The sequence below is a fragment of the Prionailurus viverrinus genome, chromosome A2 (assembly GCF_022837055.1).
Source record: "Prionailurus viverrinus isolate Anna chromosome A2, UM_Priviv_1.0, whole genome shotgun sequence".
Lineage (NCBI taxonomy): Eukaryota > Metazoa > Chordata > Mammalia > Carnivora > Felidae > Prionailurus > Prionailurus viverrinus.
The window spans coordinates 46,480,973-46,499,273 of NC_062562.1; the positions used below are offsets into that span (position 1 = coordinate 46,480,973).

Here is an 18,301-nt window from a genome sequence, read left to right on the forward strand (position 1 = left end):
TCAAAGTGTATGGAGTCAGCTGAGAGTATGCTGTATTAAGTGAAAGGAATAGGTATGACAAGGTAGACCTGGCATGTACTTTGTTGAGATACAGGTTTTTTAGAAAACACTGACTTTAGAGTTTGGATATCATCAGGTATGTTACAGGTACTCATATTCTCGCTCTCTCTAAGGCAGAAAGGACATAGCTGAGAAAGATAGATTGGTAATTGGGAAGCCTGTTTCTGCTTTCCTTTCTTTTCAAAGCACATCTAGCAACCTGATGACAGCATTTATTGCTACAGTTTAGAGCTGCTATATTTATCCTGAGCTCCAGACTTAACCATTGTCTTAGAATATTTATACGTGGTATTCTGTAGGATGGATCAGGAATTTTAAAAGCCTATTTATGTGTTTATATGATTAATGGTTAACAAAAAAATGGCTAAAAAATTGTTCCCCCACTCTTGGTTGTGTTGGTAGAGATTTATTTAGAAATAGCAGAATGCATACCATAGACTCAGATTTTTTTTTTTTTTTTTTTTTTGAGAAAGCATGAAAGCACAAGTTGGGGAGAGGGAGAGAGAGAATCTTAAACAGGCTTTACACCTAGCTTGTAGCCTGCCTTGGGGCTCAATCTCATGATTGTGAGGTCATAACCTGAGCCAAAATCGAGAGTTGGACACTTAACTGACTGAGCCACTCAGGAGCCCCTAGACTTAGAATATTTAATTTTTTATTTTAGAGAGAGACAGTGTGAGTGGGGGAGAGGGGCAGGGGGAGAGAGAAAATCTCAATCAGGTTCCATGCTCAGCATGGAGCCCACTGCGGGGCTTGATCCTATGACCCTGGGATCATAACTTGAGCTGAAATCAAGAGTAGGACACTCAACCAACCGAGCTGCCCAAGTGTCCCTAGACTTAGAATATTTTATTTTATTTTTATTTTTTAAAATATTACTTGTTTTTCAGAGAGTGTAAATGGGGGAGGAGCAGAGAGAGGGGGACAGAGGATCTGAAGCGAGCTCTGTGCTGACAGGCTGACAGCAGAGAGCCTGATGTGGGTGGGGCTTGAACTCAGGAACCATGAGATCATGACCCGAGCTGAAGTTGGATGCTTAACCAACTGAACCATCCGGGTGCCCCTAGACTTAAAATATTTTAAATGTTTATCTCTTATTTTTGAGAGAGTGAGAGTACCAGTTGAAGAGGGGCAGAGAGAGAGAGGGACACCTCACTGGCAGCAAAGAGCCCGATGTGGGGCTCAAACCCCCGAACTGCAAGATCACAACCTGAGCTGAAGTTGGATGCTTAACCAACTGAGCCAGCCAGGTGCCCCAAGACTTAGAATATTTTAAATAGAATTTGGCAGCCACATGTTGGATTAAGGGCATCTATGTGGGAGAAGTTAAAATGGATGCTGATTTGAATGACAGAGTGAATGAGATAGGCTACCACTTAACACAAATACGCCTTAATAGTATGGCATGTGGTACCATTCCAGTTTTCATGTCCACAGATATGACTATCATATGCTTCTGTGACCTTTTCTTACATAAAAGTTTATTGTTAATATCTTTTCTTTTTAAAGGTACTAGTACTCGGAAACAAGAGAGATCTTCCGAATGCCTTGGACGAAAAACAGCTAATTGAAAAAATGTATGTCTTTTATTTTTTTTAATTTTTTTTAATTTTTTTTTTTTATTTTTTTTTGGGACAGAGAGAGACAGAGCATGAACGGGGGAGGGGCAGAGAGAGAGGGAGACACAGAATCGGAAACAGGCTCCAGGCTCTGAGCCATCAGCCCAGAGCCTGATGCGGGGCTCGAACTCATGGACCGCGAGATCGTGACCTGGCTGAAGTCGGACGCTTAACCGACTGCACCACCCAGGCGCCCCGAAAAATTGTATGTCTTAAGAAAGAATGATGGTGTTTTTAAAAAAGTTTGGTTCTCAATTACACTTTTTTGCCCACTACTTTGTTTAGCATCATTATATTATTATTTAATTTTTAATTTTTATTTTTAGAGAGCACGTGAGACGGGGGAAGGGGCAGAGAGGATAGAGAGAGAGAATTCTAAGCAGGCTCCACACTCAGCACAGAGCCCAACATGGGGCTCGATCCCATGACTCTGGAATCATGACCTGAGCTGAGATCAAGAGTGGGGCGCTCAACTGACTGAGCTACCCAGGCGCCCCTTAAGGATTTTATTTTAAAGTAATCTCTACACCCAACATGAGGCTCGAACTCACAACCCCAGGATCAAGAGTCACATGCCCTTCTGACTGAGCCAGCCAGGCGCCGTTATTTAGTAATGCTTATTGCTGTGTTTTTAGGTAAACATGGTAAATTTGGCCCACCAGAGAAGTGAATTTCTAAAATTTCAGTAGTGGTAAAATAATTTCTTCAGTATAAAAAGACCAGGAAATGGAACAAAGGGTGATAAGTATGGTTGTTTTAGGCACTGACTTATTCTCTTAATTCTGCTTCTTATAGGAACCTGTCTGCTATTCAGGATAGAGAAATTTGCTGCTATTCAATTTCTTGCAAAGAAAAGGATAATATAGGTAAGAAATGACTGTTGAAGAAATGGGTATTACTGGAAAGGTGTCTTAATGCTTTCTACTGTTTATTTTCCTCATTTCTGTTTAATTGACTTCCCTTTTAGAGTACTGTTGTTTTTGCCTCAGGAAAAATAATAGACATTATATATTTTGACAGCAAATACACATCCTGAATGTGCTCTGTGCTATTTAAAGAAGTGAAATAGACATGAAGTTAAACATTATGTGATATCAATTTATTGTATTAATTTTGGTCGAGCTAGTATCCAGCTGTGCTTTTTAACAATGATGTTTTTGAAATAAGACTTCACAAAAATTGGTCTATTATTTGGTCTATAGGCACTGAAACAATTGTTCATTTATTGAACCAGTATATTACTGCAATATGTCAGTACTCTATTGGAGATATAAGCCAAAAGTACCCATTATCTATTAAGTGTCTGTATAAATTTTCTAGAATTGCCATAGCAAAGTACCACAAACTGGGTGGCTTAAAACAGCAGAAATTTATTTTCTTAAGTTCAGGAGGAGAGGCATCCAAACTCAAGGTGTCACAGGGCCCTGAAGGCTGCTGGGGAGTATCCTTCCTTGCCTTTTCTTAGTTTGTGATTGCCTGCAGTCTTTGACTTGGAGATGGCATAACTCCAGCTTCTGTCTCTGGCCTCACACAGCCTTCTCCTCTGTGTGTGTCTCTGTGTGTATTTTCTTTTCTTATAAAGACATATATCATTGGATTAGGGCCTACCTTAATCTAGTGTGATCTCATCTTACATCTGCAAAGACTATTTCCAAATAAATTCTAAAGTTCTGGTAGGTGTGAATTTTTAGGGGACTCTCTTCAATCTAGTACAGTGTCCTTAAAGAATACATATATCTGGTTGGACTTTAGTTTCTTAACTAATTTATGAAAGATTATGTAATAAAAGTATATTGGAATGGGTAAAAAGAGTCAAAGGTAAAAAAGAAAGAGGACTGGAAGAGTTTGACAAGATAAATGACTATTCCAACCTGTTAGTTGCTTGCTTGAATGAACAGACCTCTAACAATGCAATAAAATATACTCAGTGGTAAAGTATAATCTTCACGAAAAAAGCTACTCACGCTAAGTCACATGGTTCTTGTCTGGACATGACCGGCTCAACCAAAGTATGAAAGGAGAGTTCAATGCATGCATCTTGAAGCGGCTGGGTAGGAGCCTAGGGATTTTTGTGGCACCTTCACTTTTCTCAGTTTTGGTGGTCACTGATGAAAAAGATCACTGTGTGGGTCAGTACAGAAAAATGAGGCTATCTGTCATTGCTGCATAGTAGGCTACAGACAGCATGTGCTTTGGAGTCACGCAGCCTCAGGCCAGAACACTTGGTCCTAAGTTACTTTCTGACAGGCCTTGGACAAAGCACTTAACCTCCCTGATCTCCAGTTTTCACTCATCTATAAAATGGTGATAATGGCAGCAATTTCAAAACTCTCTTGTGAGAGGGAATGTGACAGTGCATTACAACATTTGACATATGGTGGATGTCACATGGGGGTATTAGTTTTCTATTGCTGCTGTCAATTAGCAGCCTCTCATGGTTCTCACTGAGCTAGAAATCAAGGACTAAAATGACAGGTTGTGCTCTTTCTGGAGACTCTAGGAGAGACTCCTTTTTCTTGCCTTGTTTTCACCTTTTAGATCCTGCCTGCTTTCTTGGCTTATGGCTCCTTCCTCTATATTCAAAGCCAAAAACATTATCTCTCTCTGACCATTTTACCATAGTCACACCTCCAATTAAAAAAGAAAAAAAAAAAAACAACAACACCACCGAAAACTTGTGTTGGCACTTGTAAATAGTGCCAAAAAAGTGTGTTTAAAAGGTATTTTGAGATTTTTTTTTTTCCTTTAGCCTTGTTCATTATGTATTGGTTCTTACCATAGTTAACTTTTTTCCCAAGTCATTTCTAGTCTATCAAGTTTTTCCCCATACCTTCTCAAACATGCTCTGATGAGCTCAAACTGTTGATAGTTTTCTGGCTAATTCTGGGCTTTCTTTCTCTTTTATTTTATTTTATCTTATTTTACTTTTGAGGGGTTTCTTTTTTTTTTTTTTTTTTTTTTTTTTTTGAGTTTATTTGAGACAGAGAGACAGCATGTGTGCATGAGTGGGAGAGGGGCAGAGAGAGAAGGAGAGAGAGAATCCCAAGCAGGTCTACGCTGTCAGCACAGAGCCTGACCCTAGGCTGAGTCTCGAGAACCATGTGTTCATGACCTGAGCTGAAATCAAGAATCAGATGCTTAACCTACTAAACCATCTAGGTGCCTCATAAAGATTTTATTTTTATTAATACTATTTTTTAATGTTTATTTATTTTTGAGAGAGAGAGAGCGAGACAGACAGTGCAAGCAGGGGAGGGGCAGAGAGAGAGGGAAACAAAGAATCCGAAACAGGCTCCAGGCTTTGAGCTGTCAGCACAGAGCCCGATGCAGGGCTTGAACCCACAAACCGTGAGATCATGGCCCCAGCTGAAGTCGGATGCTTTACTGACTAAACCACCCAGGCACCCCAAGATTTTATTTTTAAATAATCTCTGCACCCAACATGGGGCTTGAACTTAACAACCCCAGGATCAAGAGTCCTATACTCCACTGACTGAGCCAGCCAGGCCTCCCTGAGCTTCCTTTAAAGAACACCTAAAAGCAGCTTGATTGAGCCTAATAAGTTGGTGATGGACACAAACTCTCCTCTATTAAATGGGTAGAATAAGTGGTTTGTTATATTGTGAGCATTCAGATAATTTGCAGACTCTTCAAACACTTAGGGTTACATAGTTTATTAACCCCCCCCCCCCCCCCCCCGTGTTAGGAGGAATTCTTGTTAAATTTTAAGTTGTGACGCCATGAGAGTATTTACTTATACAACAGTGTTCTCATCAAAGGACTTTTTTTCCCCAAGAGATGTTTGGCAACGTCCAGAGACACTTGGTTGTCCTAATGAGGACTGTGATGCTGGCACATAGTGGGTAGAGACCAGAGATATTCTAAACATGCTACAGTCTCCACGGCTAAGAATCGACCAGCCTAAAATGTCAGCAGTAGTGGCGAGGCTGAAAAACACTGTTCTATACTAACCGTAATTTTTAGGGCATTGTGCTATTCTGTAAATCTATTTTACCACCTTGAATACTCTCTAGTATTTCATAAAATAGGAAAAAGAAGTTATTGAAAGGAGAAAAAAAATCCTTTATTTTATTACTTTAACAAACTAGCCAGATAGTTTCTTGAAAAAATCCTGGGAGCTCATTTAGGAAGGAAATGCTGGAGAGCTGATGAGAAAGAACTTTTGCTATTTGAGGCTGATCTTCCTAGTCTGTCATAGAGCTCCAGAGACACCAGTGTGTGATTGTAGAACTCCTGCTTCACTTTGTATTATCAAGCCCTAGGACATGGATCCACTCTACCTAGATTCAAATAAGCAGTTTGTAAATGAGAATTTGGAGCAAGAAATGCAGCTAATAGCGAATTAGATTAGACTTCTTGGATAATCAAGTCAGAACATCCTCCTTAATTTCAGCTTTTACAACATTTTAGAACCAAATTCGTGAATTTACTAAATTGTTCCAAAGGTATCTCAGTACACATGGATTGTATATTCTCCTTCCAGCTTCCTAATGTGGCATATGAAATACTTGAGTAATGTATCCTCAGACCACACATAGAACAGATTGCTTCTGGGAACATGATTTTTGCAAAGATGTCTCATGTTTGTGGCCCTTTTTGTCATGGAAGATGACTCTTTTTCTGAGTATCTTATTTCTTTCCTGCCTTTTTATCTAGTCTTAAGGATCCATCTGTCTTTAGGATATGACTTCTGTCCAGTGTCCACAAGTTTTGATTTTTTTAAGTGAATATCTTAAATATTTAAAACTAGGCATTTCACTTTCAGTTTTACCTTTCTTTCCGTTCAGTTCTAATGAACATGGCTTTGCTCTTACTGCATACTGCTGTCCCCCTTTGAAAGTGCACAGTCTGGTTCAGCAATCAGGTTAAATCATTGTTTTCACAACTCTGAGCAGATCATGTTTGTTCAGATCTCAGCTCTAGGCTATTCTTTATATGTGTGTGGGGTACAGTTTCTGTAACACACGTTAGCTGGGAAACTGAATTTGCACTCAGCTCCCAGGCTTGGAGAATCGAATGCTCCTTTTGATAGATGACACATTTTAAAGAACTCAATGACAGTGACTCAGTGTTTGACTTAGCTGCTTTCTCTTGTCACTCGAAGTGCTTTTCTTAGCTAATTTCAGCTACTATAGCTTCACCTGCCACCTCTATTATGGTACCTTACCAGTCCGCATCCCTTTCTGAGATCCATAGAGCTAAAACTACCTGCTGGACATCTCCATGCCTGTTATCTTCTTACACCTCAAACCTGATGTGCTTTATAGCTTAATTCTTTTTTTTTTTTTTTTTTTTTAATGTTCATTTATTTTGAGAGAGCACAAGTGAGGGGACAGGCAGAGAGAGAGAGAGAGAGGGAGAGAGAGTCCCAAGCAGGCTCTGTACTGTCAGTGCAGAGCCCTATGTGGGGCTCAATCTTATGAACTATGAGATCACGACCTGAGCCAAAATCAAGAGTCAGACGCTTAACCGACTGAGCCACCTGGACGCCCCTACAGCTAAATTCTTAATCTTTTAATTCTCAAGTCTGTTCTTTCTTTAGCCACTGTGTTTGTCAGCAGCTCCATGACATACACAACTCATTGAAGTCAGAATATTCTTTCTCACCCACTACATATAGGCAGTTTGTTCTATTCTGTATGTTAGTCAGTTCTGCATTTCCTTCTTCTATCCCTATAGCACTTGTTTGCTTCAGGCCTTCCTCCACTTCCTATTCCTGCTGTGGTATTTGGCATCTGTATTAGCAGCTCTCCAAGTTGTTCTCTGTTGCCATTGTTGAGCATGCTAAAATAAAGTAATATATGTTCTCTGCTTAAAATTCTCCAATAACTTCTAGTTGACTTGAGAATAAAACCCAAACTTAGTAGCACCTTAGAGTGAGATACAAGGATATCTGGCTCCCTCTTGTCTGTGGTTCTTTGTTGAGGACATTTTTGCTCCCAGGGGACATTTGGCAATATCTGGAGACATTATTGGCTGTCACAACTATGAGTGTGGAGGGGGAGTGATAATGGCATCTAGTGGTAGAGGTCATGGATACTGCAAAATGGTCTACCATGCACAAGAAAGGCCCTCTTCCCATCCCAGCATAGAATTACCCAGTCCAAAATGTCCAGAAGGTGAAGTGAGAACTCCTGCTGTAGCCTTAGCAACGAGTGGCAGCCCCTTCCCCCATCCCTGTGCTTCATCCACATCTTATCAAATATAACCCATCCAGATCTCCACAGTGTTCATGTCTTTGTTTATTCTTTTGCTTTTGTTGTTTCCTTTGCCTGGAATTCTGCCGGGCAACCCTCCTCCCAACCCCAAATGATTTCTTCTCTGTTTTCCAGCTTTGACACTAAAAACTCCCTGAGGGCAAAGAGGGTTTCTCCCATATCTTTGCATTCCTGGCACTTCATGTAATAGTACCTTGTCTTAAGGCAGTTAGTAAATTTTTGAGTGAATAAAAAGATGGCACAAGCTGTCCTGAGCACAGAGACCTCATGAGTCTCTCATAATTCCTTAGACTGCCCTCTTGATGTTTCGGTAATGGAGAATAGTAGTATAGATGCAGAAAAGCAGAAGAGGGCAGGGCCAGCATGTGTTTTGAATTAACTGCATTTTAAATATTATCTCTCATGTTTAGTAGTTTCTTAACTTTGATATCTTAATGCCTTCAATTTTTTTCCCTCCATCTTTAGATATCACACTTCAGTGGCTTATTCAACATTCAAAGTCTAGAAGAAGCTGAAGCATCTCCTGAAGTCATCCAGTCCTTCCTGGCTATAATCCTAGAATTATTGTCCGTTCCTCTGAAGTACTTCCCAGAATACGGTCCTTCCTAATCCCAAGAAATTGCCTTTTTCAGAGTTTATTTCTCATGTGCACTGCTGAAGATGTGTATCCCTAATCCTTCATAAAGAATCAGCTAGAGTTGTCATGATAAAGTCAGCACACACAAAAAAGCTTCTTATACATACTTGTCTTAAACAGTGTGTAGAGCTTTTTTTTAAAAAAACAAAAAACAAAAAACAAAAAACCCCAAACACATGTGACCATCTTAAATCAAGACAATTGCATATATATGTTCTGGTCTTTCTGGGCCAGATTTTTATATTGGTTTTCGGTAAATGTCTATGATATTTCGTTATAGAGTCCATTAGCTTAATACTGATACTGACTTGATACAGCATGAAGTTTCTAGTGCCACACACAGTATTTAGAAAACCTTTAGCCTGACTCGTGGGATAAAAACATAATGTTTACCTGTCTCACAAATGCATGTGAAATGTATAATTACACCTTAGGAATTTAAAAAATGGTCTGCAAAGAGTGAGCGAAGGCACCAGATCAGTGTTGTTAATTGGTTCTTTGCACTGGTGAGATCGTATATGAGTTTAAAAAACATTCTGCTTTCTGAGAATTCTTCATCACCAGATAGCAGTTGGGAATATGGGAGGAACTGAGGCATGCTGTTGTTGTATCTGTCCAGATCATTACTTCTCTATTTTTTCTTCTTCTTTTTTTTTTTTTTTTTCTGGGTTCAACACACTTTTTTAAAGGGTTGGGAATTGAGGATTTTCTCAAAAGCTTTCATGAATTTAGAGCATTCCAGCCAATATAATAAAATGTGCTAAGAATGTCAGACTTTGTTCAAACACCTGTTTGTTCTTTCTTTCTCCAGTCATTAAATCAGTGCTGCTGCATGACACTCTAACTCTCGACTTTTTATATCCAGTCATAGACTTTCAGCACAATAGATACTTAGAAATAAAAATTCTTATTTTTCTCTCTTATTGATGTAAGGTTTGGCACTCTTTTGTCTGGTGCCATTAGACATCTCGATTATTGTGACAACTCTAGACCTGCCTGCTCTATCTAATGTAATCATGCGCAACGTCTACAGGTTGTTTAATAATCACCCGGGGAACTGAGGAGCTGATGCTGTGGATTGTTTGCTTCTATGATACAGAGATGTATACAAACTTAAAACGAACATGTTTTGTAGTTTAGTGATGTCCATATACACAAAGGGACATATTACTACTGGTTCACTTGTAAATTGTTATTCACATAAACCACTGTAGTAGATAAAACTCTATGGTACACCCGCTTATGTGTTGCCTCACACTGTGTGTGATTTTGTTTCTTTTGTTAAGCAGCACTCATGTAGACAGTGCATTTCCAGACATGTTGAGCACTCAGAAGTGCAGTCAACAGTGAGTTCTTTTAATGAATACCAGTTTTAATTTATAGACTGCCATGGCCTTAACAATATTCTGTACAAAGTACTGCACTGTGTTGCACAGATACTCCTTGTTTTCCCCCATTCGCATTTTTATGAGTAGAATCTCAGCTTTTAAAATTCTGTTCCTGTTCTTTGAAGCATGTTGCATACTTCCCTGATGGGATGGATGGTTCTGTAAATGAAGGGAAATTTAAACTTGCTACTGTAGCTCAACACCATTAATGGTCACTGTGAACCATTACAGAGAATGTGGCAATTTGCTTGTGCCTAAAAGGAGGAATTGGAACTAGAAAGTGTGACTCTGTGGGGATCGCATAGGTTTGTTATTTGACCTATAGCTAAACCTTAAATGTGTTTGTGTGTCTGTTCATTGCTTTCAGCATTTCAAGACATCCAAACTCTACTACCAACATTTTCCTGTGCATTAACTTCTGCATGTGAAAACTTAACAGTTACTGAACTTTGTAAATACGTGAATTTTTTAATTTAGGTGATGCATTTTTTTGTCTGTTTACTGCTCTTCTCAGCTTTATTCAATAAACTTGCATTTTGAGGGTTGTATTGACCATTTTAACTGAAAATGTGCATCCTGATGGAAGGTGCTGACGTTTTTGGAAGGGGACAGAAAGAAAGTTATCGTGAGCAGGGTCCACAGACAATGTGCTAGAAAGAAATCAGCTCATTTCTCAAAGAACTGGGTCTGTGGGCTAGTTAACATAGAAGTAAACTTTTACAATATCCACAGAATTGATACTAGGATTTGGCGGGGGGAGGCAGGGTGGAGGAGATGCTGTTACCTGTAAACTGTCATGATAACACCAAATTTAAGACTTTCACAAGTGGCAAGAGCTAGTTAAGCATTTTATTATCTATTCTTTTTAAAAATCATAATGAAACTTTATTAATAAATTGAAGTTGCAAGGCATGCCTACTTACTGACTAGAGTTCCAGAATGAAAAGATTTTAAATGTCAAACGTTATGGTTTTCCCACAAAGGCACATGTTTAAAGTAAAGCCATTTGGTCTCCTTTCCTGTGTGTTACCTTTTGCACTATAAAAGTGAACATTTATCTCCTCAAAGCTACTGCAAAGATGGGATTTTTTATGTAGTTTTACTCAAGAAAAGTTCAGCCTGGCTTTTTCTCCTATATCCATACTGTTGTTCTGGATAGTCAGTCCATGTTGGCCAATTGGGTGTGATTCAGCATTTCTAGGACAGAAATTTCGAGGATATCCAGATTCAGTTTTTGTAGGGGATTGGTGGAGAGATTGAGTTAGGCTGTTCACCTGCCCTCTTCTCACCACCCTCCTACCAAAGTGATTTTTGAAGGAGTGTGTGTGTCCCTGGGGCCAGTGGGTAGGGGTGCAAGGGAGGATATAAGTTTAGCTTCCTGTATCCTTGATTTTCAAGTTGATATCTGCTTTCAAAAATTGAGACTTACAAAAATCTGTCCCTTTGATTCCGTCAAGTAAATTGGATGTATTGGGCTGTGGCTACTTTAGTATTCATTGTTTTGACTGAGGAATTAATTGTCTTGTGTAATTCTATCCATACAAGATCCAGTTACACTGAAATCCTGTTGATTTGGTAGTTCCAACCTCTCAGGGTCTGGCAGATTGACAACTGGAGTGGAAGTCTGAATTTACCATAGTCAGCATTATAATGTAACATCGAATTGGCCAAATACTTTAAAAATTCCATTGTGGGGAAACCAGCATGTTTAGTATTCAAGATGTTTTTTTCTCTTAAAAAACTTTAAATGTGCCCTCAACAACGTGCATGCCTGTGAACATACTTGAAAAGGAAGACCGTAAAGCAAACACTAGCCTTACCAACTTCCCTTCAGCTTGCACATCTACAAATGTGGGGGCCACTGCAGGTGTTTCCTGTTGATTAGTAAATAGCCTCCACACAATTTCTGTTTAAAACTCAGCTATTAATAAAAATGGGCGCTTTTGTAATTGCTGCCTCTTGAATGTTCTTAGGGAAACAGAAGCAAGTCATTGACATGATAGATGGCAATGGGAAGTTCCTTAATCTAAGCAAAGGCAGTAGTCATTCATTATTCCATTTCATTAACAAGCTCTCTCTTCAGTAAGGTAATACTGTTTTAAAACCGCAAAGCAGCTGGTTTGCAAGGCAGCTGGTAACTTAGGTGATGCAGATTTCCTAGCAGGAATCAGAGTGGGAAATCTACTTTAACTTCATTTTATGGGGGCTTGCAGGTCAAGGGATGAGGCAGGGAAATAATTTGTCAGTTGAAAATGCTAATACAGTTTGACTCTGTCACAAGTGCTGGATTGACATTTGAGAATATGGGTTCTTTTGTTTTTATTAACTGATTGTGTGATGAGTTGCTGAATCCCTTCTGGCTCTGTAGTTTTCCCATCTATAAAATGAAATGTAGAAGATTTCTAATATAATTTCTCCTAACAGACTATGGTTCTACAGTCAAGAGAAGTGGATGGTGGTAAAACAGCAGAGACGAAAGATGAAAAGGCCCATTCGCCCTAGTGAATATGTTAACTTTGCATGTTATTCAGCTTGCAAATAATCCAAAAGCACAAATATTTACATTTTATCACTTTAACACATTTAAGGGCTAGAGATCACAGACATGTTATAGAATGGTACAGTAACTTAGATTTTGTTTGAAGGAAATGCTGTAAAACATAGGGGCTTATATTTTGAAAGCCATTTAAAAATTTTAAAGCTTTTCTCCCAGACTGCAGAAAAATGTTTATTCTGGTATACAGTGTGGAAAAATACATATCTACTACAAACTCGGGGGCAAACATTTAGAGCTAATGTTTAACACTTTATAACTGCTGTGTTGCTGGGTTCTGCTAGAATTTATTTGGAGCTTGGGGAAAACTGGAACAGTTAAGAAAATACTTCTTTTCAAAGTAGTGAGAGGGGAAAAAAAACAACAAAGCCAGCGTATTCCCTTTTGAATATAGGAGGTGGAACATTAATAGATTGCCCGTTACGGTGTCTCCTTCAACCAGCCTTTAGATAATCTACAGCTTTGGCCTACCCTCAGTTTTGTACAATCTATATCACACAATGTGTGTCTTCTTTCTACATATTAAAAGTGCATCATTTGTATCTGCTGCTACCCAGTATATGAATTAGGTAACTCCTTTTTCTATTTGTATCATTTTGTAAGGAAAAAGAAATTGTTCACGTTTATCATACCACTAACTGATGGAAAGCACAAGCTCTCACCCTTAAAAGAAGGTTAAGAATTTTTATGATTTCCACTTTCTCTGTAAACATCAGTTACCTAAAGCGTGGGGCATGGCACATGGATGGTGAACATTAGTTCTTGATGGATAATCACTGCATTGGATTTAGTGATTTAGTAGTTAGAACAGGTGCGGAAAGGAAGCTTACCACTTCCTAGGTCCGCTTTATTATTTTTGTAAATGATTTTTAAAAAAAATTTTTTTAACATTTATTTATTTTTGAGACAGAGAGAGAGAGAGAGAGAGAGAGAGAGAGAGAGAGAGAGAGAGCGCATGAATAGGGGAGGGTCAGAGAAAGAGGGAGACACAGAATGCGAAACAGGCTCCAGGCTCTGAGCTGTCAGCCCAGAGCCCGATGCGGGGCTCGAACCCACGGACCGTGAGATCATGACCTGAGCGAAGTCGGACGCTTAACCAACTGAGGCACCCAGGCGCCCCTTTAAATGATTTTTAATAGGTGAGTTACATGATTCAACAATTGAAAATACCTAAAAAAAAAATGAACTCTTGGTTCCACCCATGACTGAGTAACCAACTGCCCTTCAACCACCACTCTGGCCTTACAGGTAATCCTTAAATCACTTTCTTCAAAAAAAAAATTTTTTTTAATGTTTGTTTATTTTGAGATAGAGACAGAGTGCGAACAGGGAAGGGGGAGAGAGACGGAGACACAGAATCTGAAGCAGGCTCAAGGCTCTGAGCTGTCAGCACAGAGCCCAAGGCAGGGCTCGAACCCACAAACCGCGAGATCATGACCCAAGCCGAAGTCAGACACTTAACCGACTGAGCCACCCAGATGCCCCTTATATCACTTTCATATTTATTTTTCTAGTGTTTTCCTTATACAAAATAAAAGCAAGTAGAAATATGTATGCACTTTTTTTTTTAATTATTTATTTAAATCCCTTTCTTACATTGAAGGTGGCATACTGATTTGAACATGGCTTTTTTCCACTTACACTTCCCTGGCGATCTTTCTGTATCAATATAGAGAGAGGTCCCAATTCTCCTTCACAGCACCATGGTTCCCAATTCATTGTGTATGTGGTTTTCACTCTTACAGATTCCAGTTTACCTAATGGTCCCCTGTTGATAGACATTTGGGCTGTTTATAACATTTTGCTTATGTAACCACTACTGCAGTGAATCATGGACGTTTGCTGTAATTCACATAACCATGACTGGGTCAGAGGGTAAATGCATTTGTCTTTATGCCAGGAGTTGTCAATCTGCCCTTTATAGGGGATGGGCCACTTTTTAGTTCTAGTTCCTGTCCCCCGTGTCTTGTCAGTCAGCAGAGTGTGTTGACAAACTTCTGGATTTCTGCCCATTAAATAGGTGGGAACGATAATTATATACTATACAGTTTTGAGTATGAGAAATTTAGCTTTTCTTACCCAGCTGAGGAAACAATATTACCTTAATTCTGGAGTTGGATCACCAAATTGATGGGATAATAGGTAATCTCCTCCCTGTTTTTGCTTAAGTCTGCCCCTACCCCTACTCCACCTTTTACAAAGCTAGTAGATACTGCTTCAGAAAGAAGCAATGCTGAGTTTTAAAAGTTATCATTACATCACTTGTTTCTTTTTTACATTACTGTTTTGGGTACTAAATCATTTATAATTTCTTAGAGTAGAAAAATCCTCCTTTTAATAGACTATTTTAACCCTGATATTTAACATAGGAATCTCTGGGAGTATCCTTGTACCTTTTGAGGTTGTTATGGGGCCAGACCTATTTTCTAGCTTCACAGTTTTAGGAACCTAGTGCACTGATTGACTCAGACTCACAAGATTGATTCTGAAAACTGGAATATCCGCCTATTTATTTACAATGCAGGATATCTTTAAAAGCACCAACATACACCTAGGTCATCTCCTTCAACTATCAGAGTTAAGAGGAGATTGAATTTGGATCACCTTGTGGGATGTAACTCCACATCACAGAGATTTAGGACCGTGAGTATAGAAGCTAGAACAGGTTGAGTTAAATAGAACTGGAATTAGATGTGAGGATTCAAATGTCTTTCAGGCGTTCTTGGACTGTGGTGAGTTTATTCCTGTCCTAGCTTACATTAGGTTTCCTTAGATATATTTTTCTCCTAAAACAGTGCTTTGAAAATAGGAGGGGCTTATTCATCCAACAGACCTCAGGTTCAAAAATACTAGGTGCTTTTACTAGATGCTTGTCAGTTCAGAGAGTTTGTGAGTAGTAAAAATAGGGCTTACTAAAAGTACTTTTGTAGGTACATTATATACATTCAGTAATTGAATTCTCACAACTGCCATATACTCATATGTTTTTTTTTGTTTTTTTTTGTTTTTTTTTGTTTTTTTTTTTGTGAGTAGGCTTCAGGCCCAGTTTGGTACCCAATGTGGGGCTTGAAATCATGACCCTGAGATCCACCCCTGAGCTGAGATTGAGTTGGACCCTTAACTGGCTGAGCCACCCAGATGCCCTTGAGTACTGGTTCCTTTTTTTAAAATGTTTATTTCTTGGGGGGGTGGGGGGGGGGGTGGAGAGAGAGACAGAGGGAGAGTGGAGGAGGGGTGGAGAGAGAGAGGGAGACTTAGGATCCGAAGCAGGCTCCAGGCTCTGAGCTGTCAGCACAGAGCCCAATGCAGGGCTCAAACTCAGGAACCGTGAGATCATGACCTGAGCTAAAGTCAGGCGCTTAACCAACTGAGCCACTCAGGTACCTCGAGTACTGGTTCTTATTACCCTCATTTTACAGATGAGAAAACCAGCTCCAGAAAAGTTAAGTAACTTTCCAAGGTCACTCAGAAGCCAGAGCTACGATTTGGACATCTGGCAATCAGACTTGGGTCTGGGTTCTTAGCTATCACCTCTTTTACGTCCCCCAGAGTAAAGGCATTTTTACCATAGTACGTTTCATTTTTTTAATCAGCCCCCTAATGCTTTTGTAAGATTGTGCAGAAAACAGTTTTCTTGAAGAGTTGCTTTTTAAAATGAAGGTTTTCTGATTAGATAGGGATGTTGTCCCAATCTTATCAGCCACATTTACCTTGAGGGGAATCCTAGGCTAATCTGAAAGGCTAGCACAAGATCTTCTGTTTTCTTTTGGTTCCGTTTAATTCGAGATGAAACAGTTTCCGAATCTAGCCCCTAAATCTTGGACTGTGCCTTGCAGGAAGCTAATGTCAACATTGTTGCCTCTGGGGTATCTTGGGAAGAGTAGAAAAACTAGTCTTCATTTGCTTTGAGGGCCAGCTAGTTTGGGTTAAATTTCACTAAAGTTCAGGAGGGAGACCTGGGCAGTAGCTTGTTTTCTGCCTACAGTAAGTAGCTCAGAGAACTTGAGCCTTCCGACCTGATTTCTTCCCTTTTGGCTTGTGGAATGGGCCTAACAACGCTTTCTGTGAAGATTAAGGGAGAATATAGGAAAGGATTCTGAAAACTATAAGACATATATGAGTGGCAGCTATTGTCTGTTTTACCATCAAAAACATCTTTTAGAAGTTGGATGGTTTTCTCTGGTTATGAAGAGAAATTTGTTTTTGTTTTTAACTGGAGCTCATTTCCAAATGTGAGGACAAGAGCTGTCATTAATGTGGTCTACACTTGACCATGGTGCAAGATCAAATTTAAAACCTTTAATATTTGCTTATAATGAGATAGCTTAAGAAGGAAACCTGTAACACATACCTTAATATTCACATTCAGTTTGCAAGTTCTGGGAAGGCAGACCTGAAAGTTCAGGGTCAAACCTTAAGATTGGACTTCTGGCAGGGTTCCCAGTTGCCTTTCACAGAGGAGTAAAAGCAGAATCTTCATAGGCAAAAGACCATGGCTCAAGCTATCTTTATAACTCTTTAGTGCCTGGGCAGGCTTAGCTCTCAGGATTCTGGAGGAATAAGGCTCAGCCAACAAAGAAGGCCATCTCAGGTGCCAGTTACCTTGTGTGTTGTAACGAAATGTTTCTTTGTGCTCCTTCTCAGTCCCCATTACATCTCTGTGTTGCAAAAAGTCCCCTGACTCTGAGAATGTGATGACTGAGCCACATGACAACTTTATCATTCTCTTAGTCACTCCCTTGGTGGCTCAGCCAGTCTCTGACGTGGGCCATTGATTAGGCTTTGTTTCCTAAGCTTTTCAGAAACTTTGGTGTAACAAGCACATGGTCTAAATTTGAGGGAAAACCTTAACCGATACCTACAAATGTAGCAAACAAAAGAAAACAAAACCCCTCAACTATTGAATCTTTACGTGAAAGCCATAGCCTTTCAGAGCTGACATTAGCAACCCTCTTAATTATAGGAAGTAGATATAGAATGTGTAAAGTGATTTGACCAGGAATCTATCCTACACCCCAAAGGTTAGGTCACTACTGTGGTGCACAGGAGAGATGGTGGGAATAGAAGGAGCGGGAGGGGACGTGGTTAAATAGATTTGACAAAAATAATTTGGTGGTAGTGGCGGCCTTGATTCTTCACTTCTTTTTTTAAAGATCCTATTTCCTAGACAAAGGCAATATAATCTAATTCAGTATTTCTTGAAATTGCCAGATGCTAAGAACAGCACACGACCACTTGTTACACACACATTCCCAAGACCCTCCACTGACGTTTGCTATGTCTAGGACGGGATCTGGGAATATGTGTTTCACAATCACAGCAATTCTTACAAATTAGTGTTCTGATAAAAATAGAATTCAGGATACCGTTTAGTGCAGTCGCTAGCTACAAGGTAGTATGCCACCCCCGCTGTAAACAGACGGTCGAGTTAAAAAACCCTGCCCTTGCGATGCCTAAGTAGCTCCTTTTGTAAGGAACTGTCCCTTTCCCTCCTCTTCCTTCAGTCATTTGACTGGCACCATCCCAAACCTACAGCTGGAGTGGCTTTCTCCAGGCCCAGCTAGGCGGGAGACACACACTACCCTAAGCCGGGCGGTCGGGGAGCCCCGTCTCCGTCCGGCGTCCGGCTGGTGCAGCCGTGCCGCTCTCCCATTGGCTGGAAGTTTCCTCGCCAGTAGCCCGAGCGGCCCCTACTCGCCACGCCAGCCCTTCTGGGCTCCGACCGCCCAGGGGGCGGGGCGGAGGCAGGGGCGGGGCCCAGAGGGCGGGGCAGGAAGATGGGGCGGGGCCTCGCGGCGCTGCGG

The 18,301-nt window shown here is 40.1% G+C and overlaps 1 protein-coding gene across 1 annotated transcript in view; it reads left to right on the plus strand.

Annotated features, from left to right (window-relative positions):
- The window catches only part of ARL8B (ADP ribosylation factor like GTPase 8B), a 49,944-nt gene extending 39,455 nt beyond the window's left edge, over positions 1-10,489 (plus strand). The window contains exons 5-7 of the mRNA XM_047832658.1: positions 1,570-1,637; positions 2,475-2,545; positions 8,384-10,489. Of these exons, the coding sequence (XP_047688614.1) occupies positions 1,570-1,637; positions 2,475-2,545; positions 8,384-8,433 (189 nt within the window). The 3' untranslated portion in view covers positions 8,434-10,489. The remainder of the gene's footprint in view (positions 1-1,569; positions 1,638-2,474; positions 2,546-8,383) is intronic.
- The last annotated feature ends 7,812 nt before the right edge of the window (positions 10,490-18,301 follow it).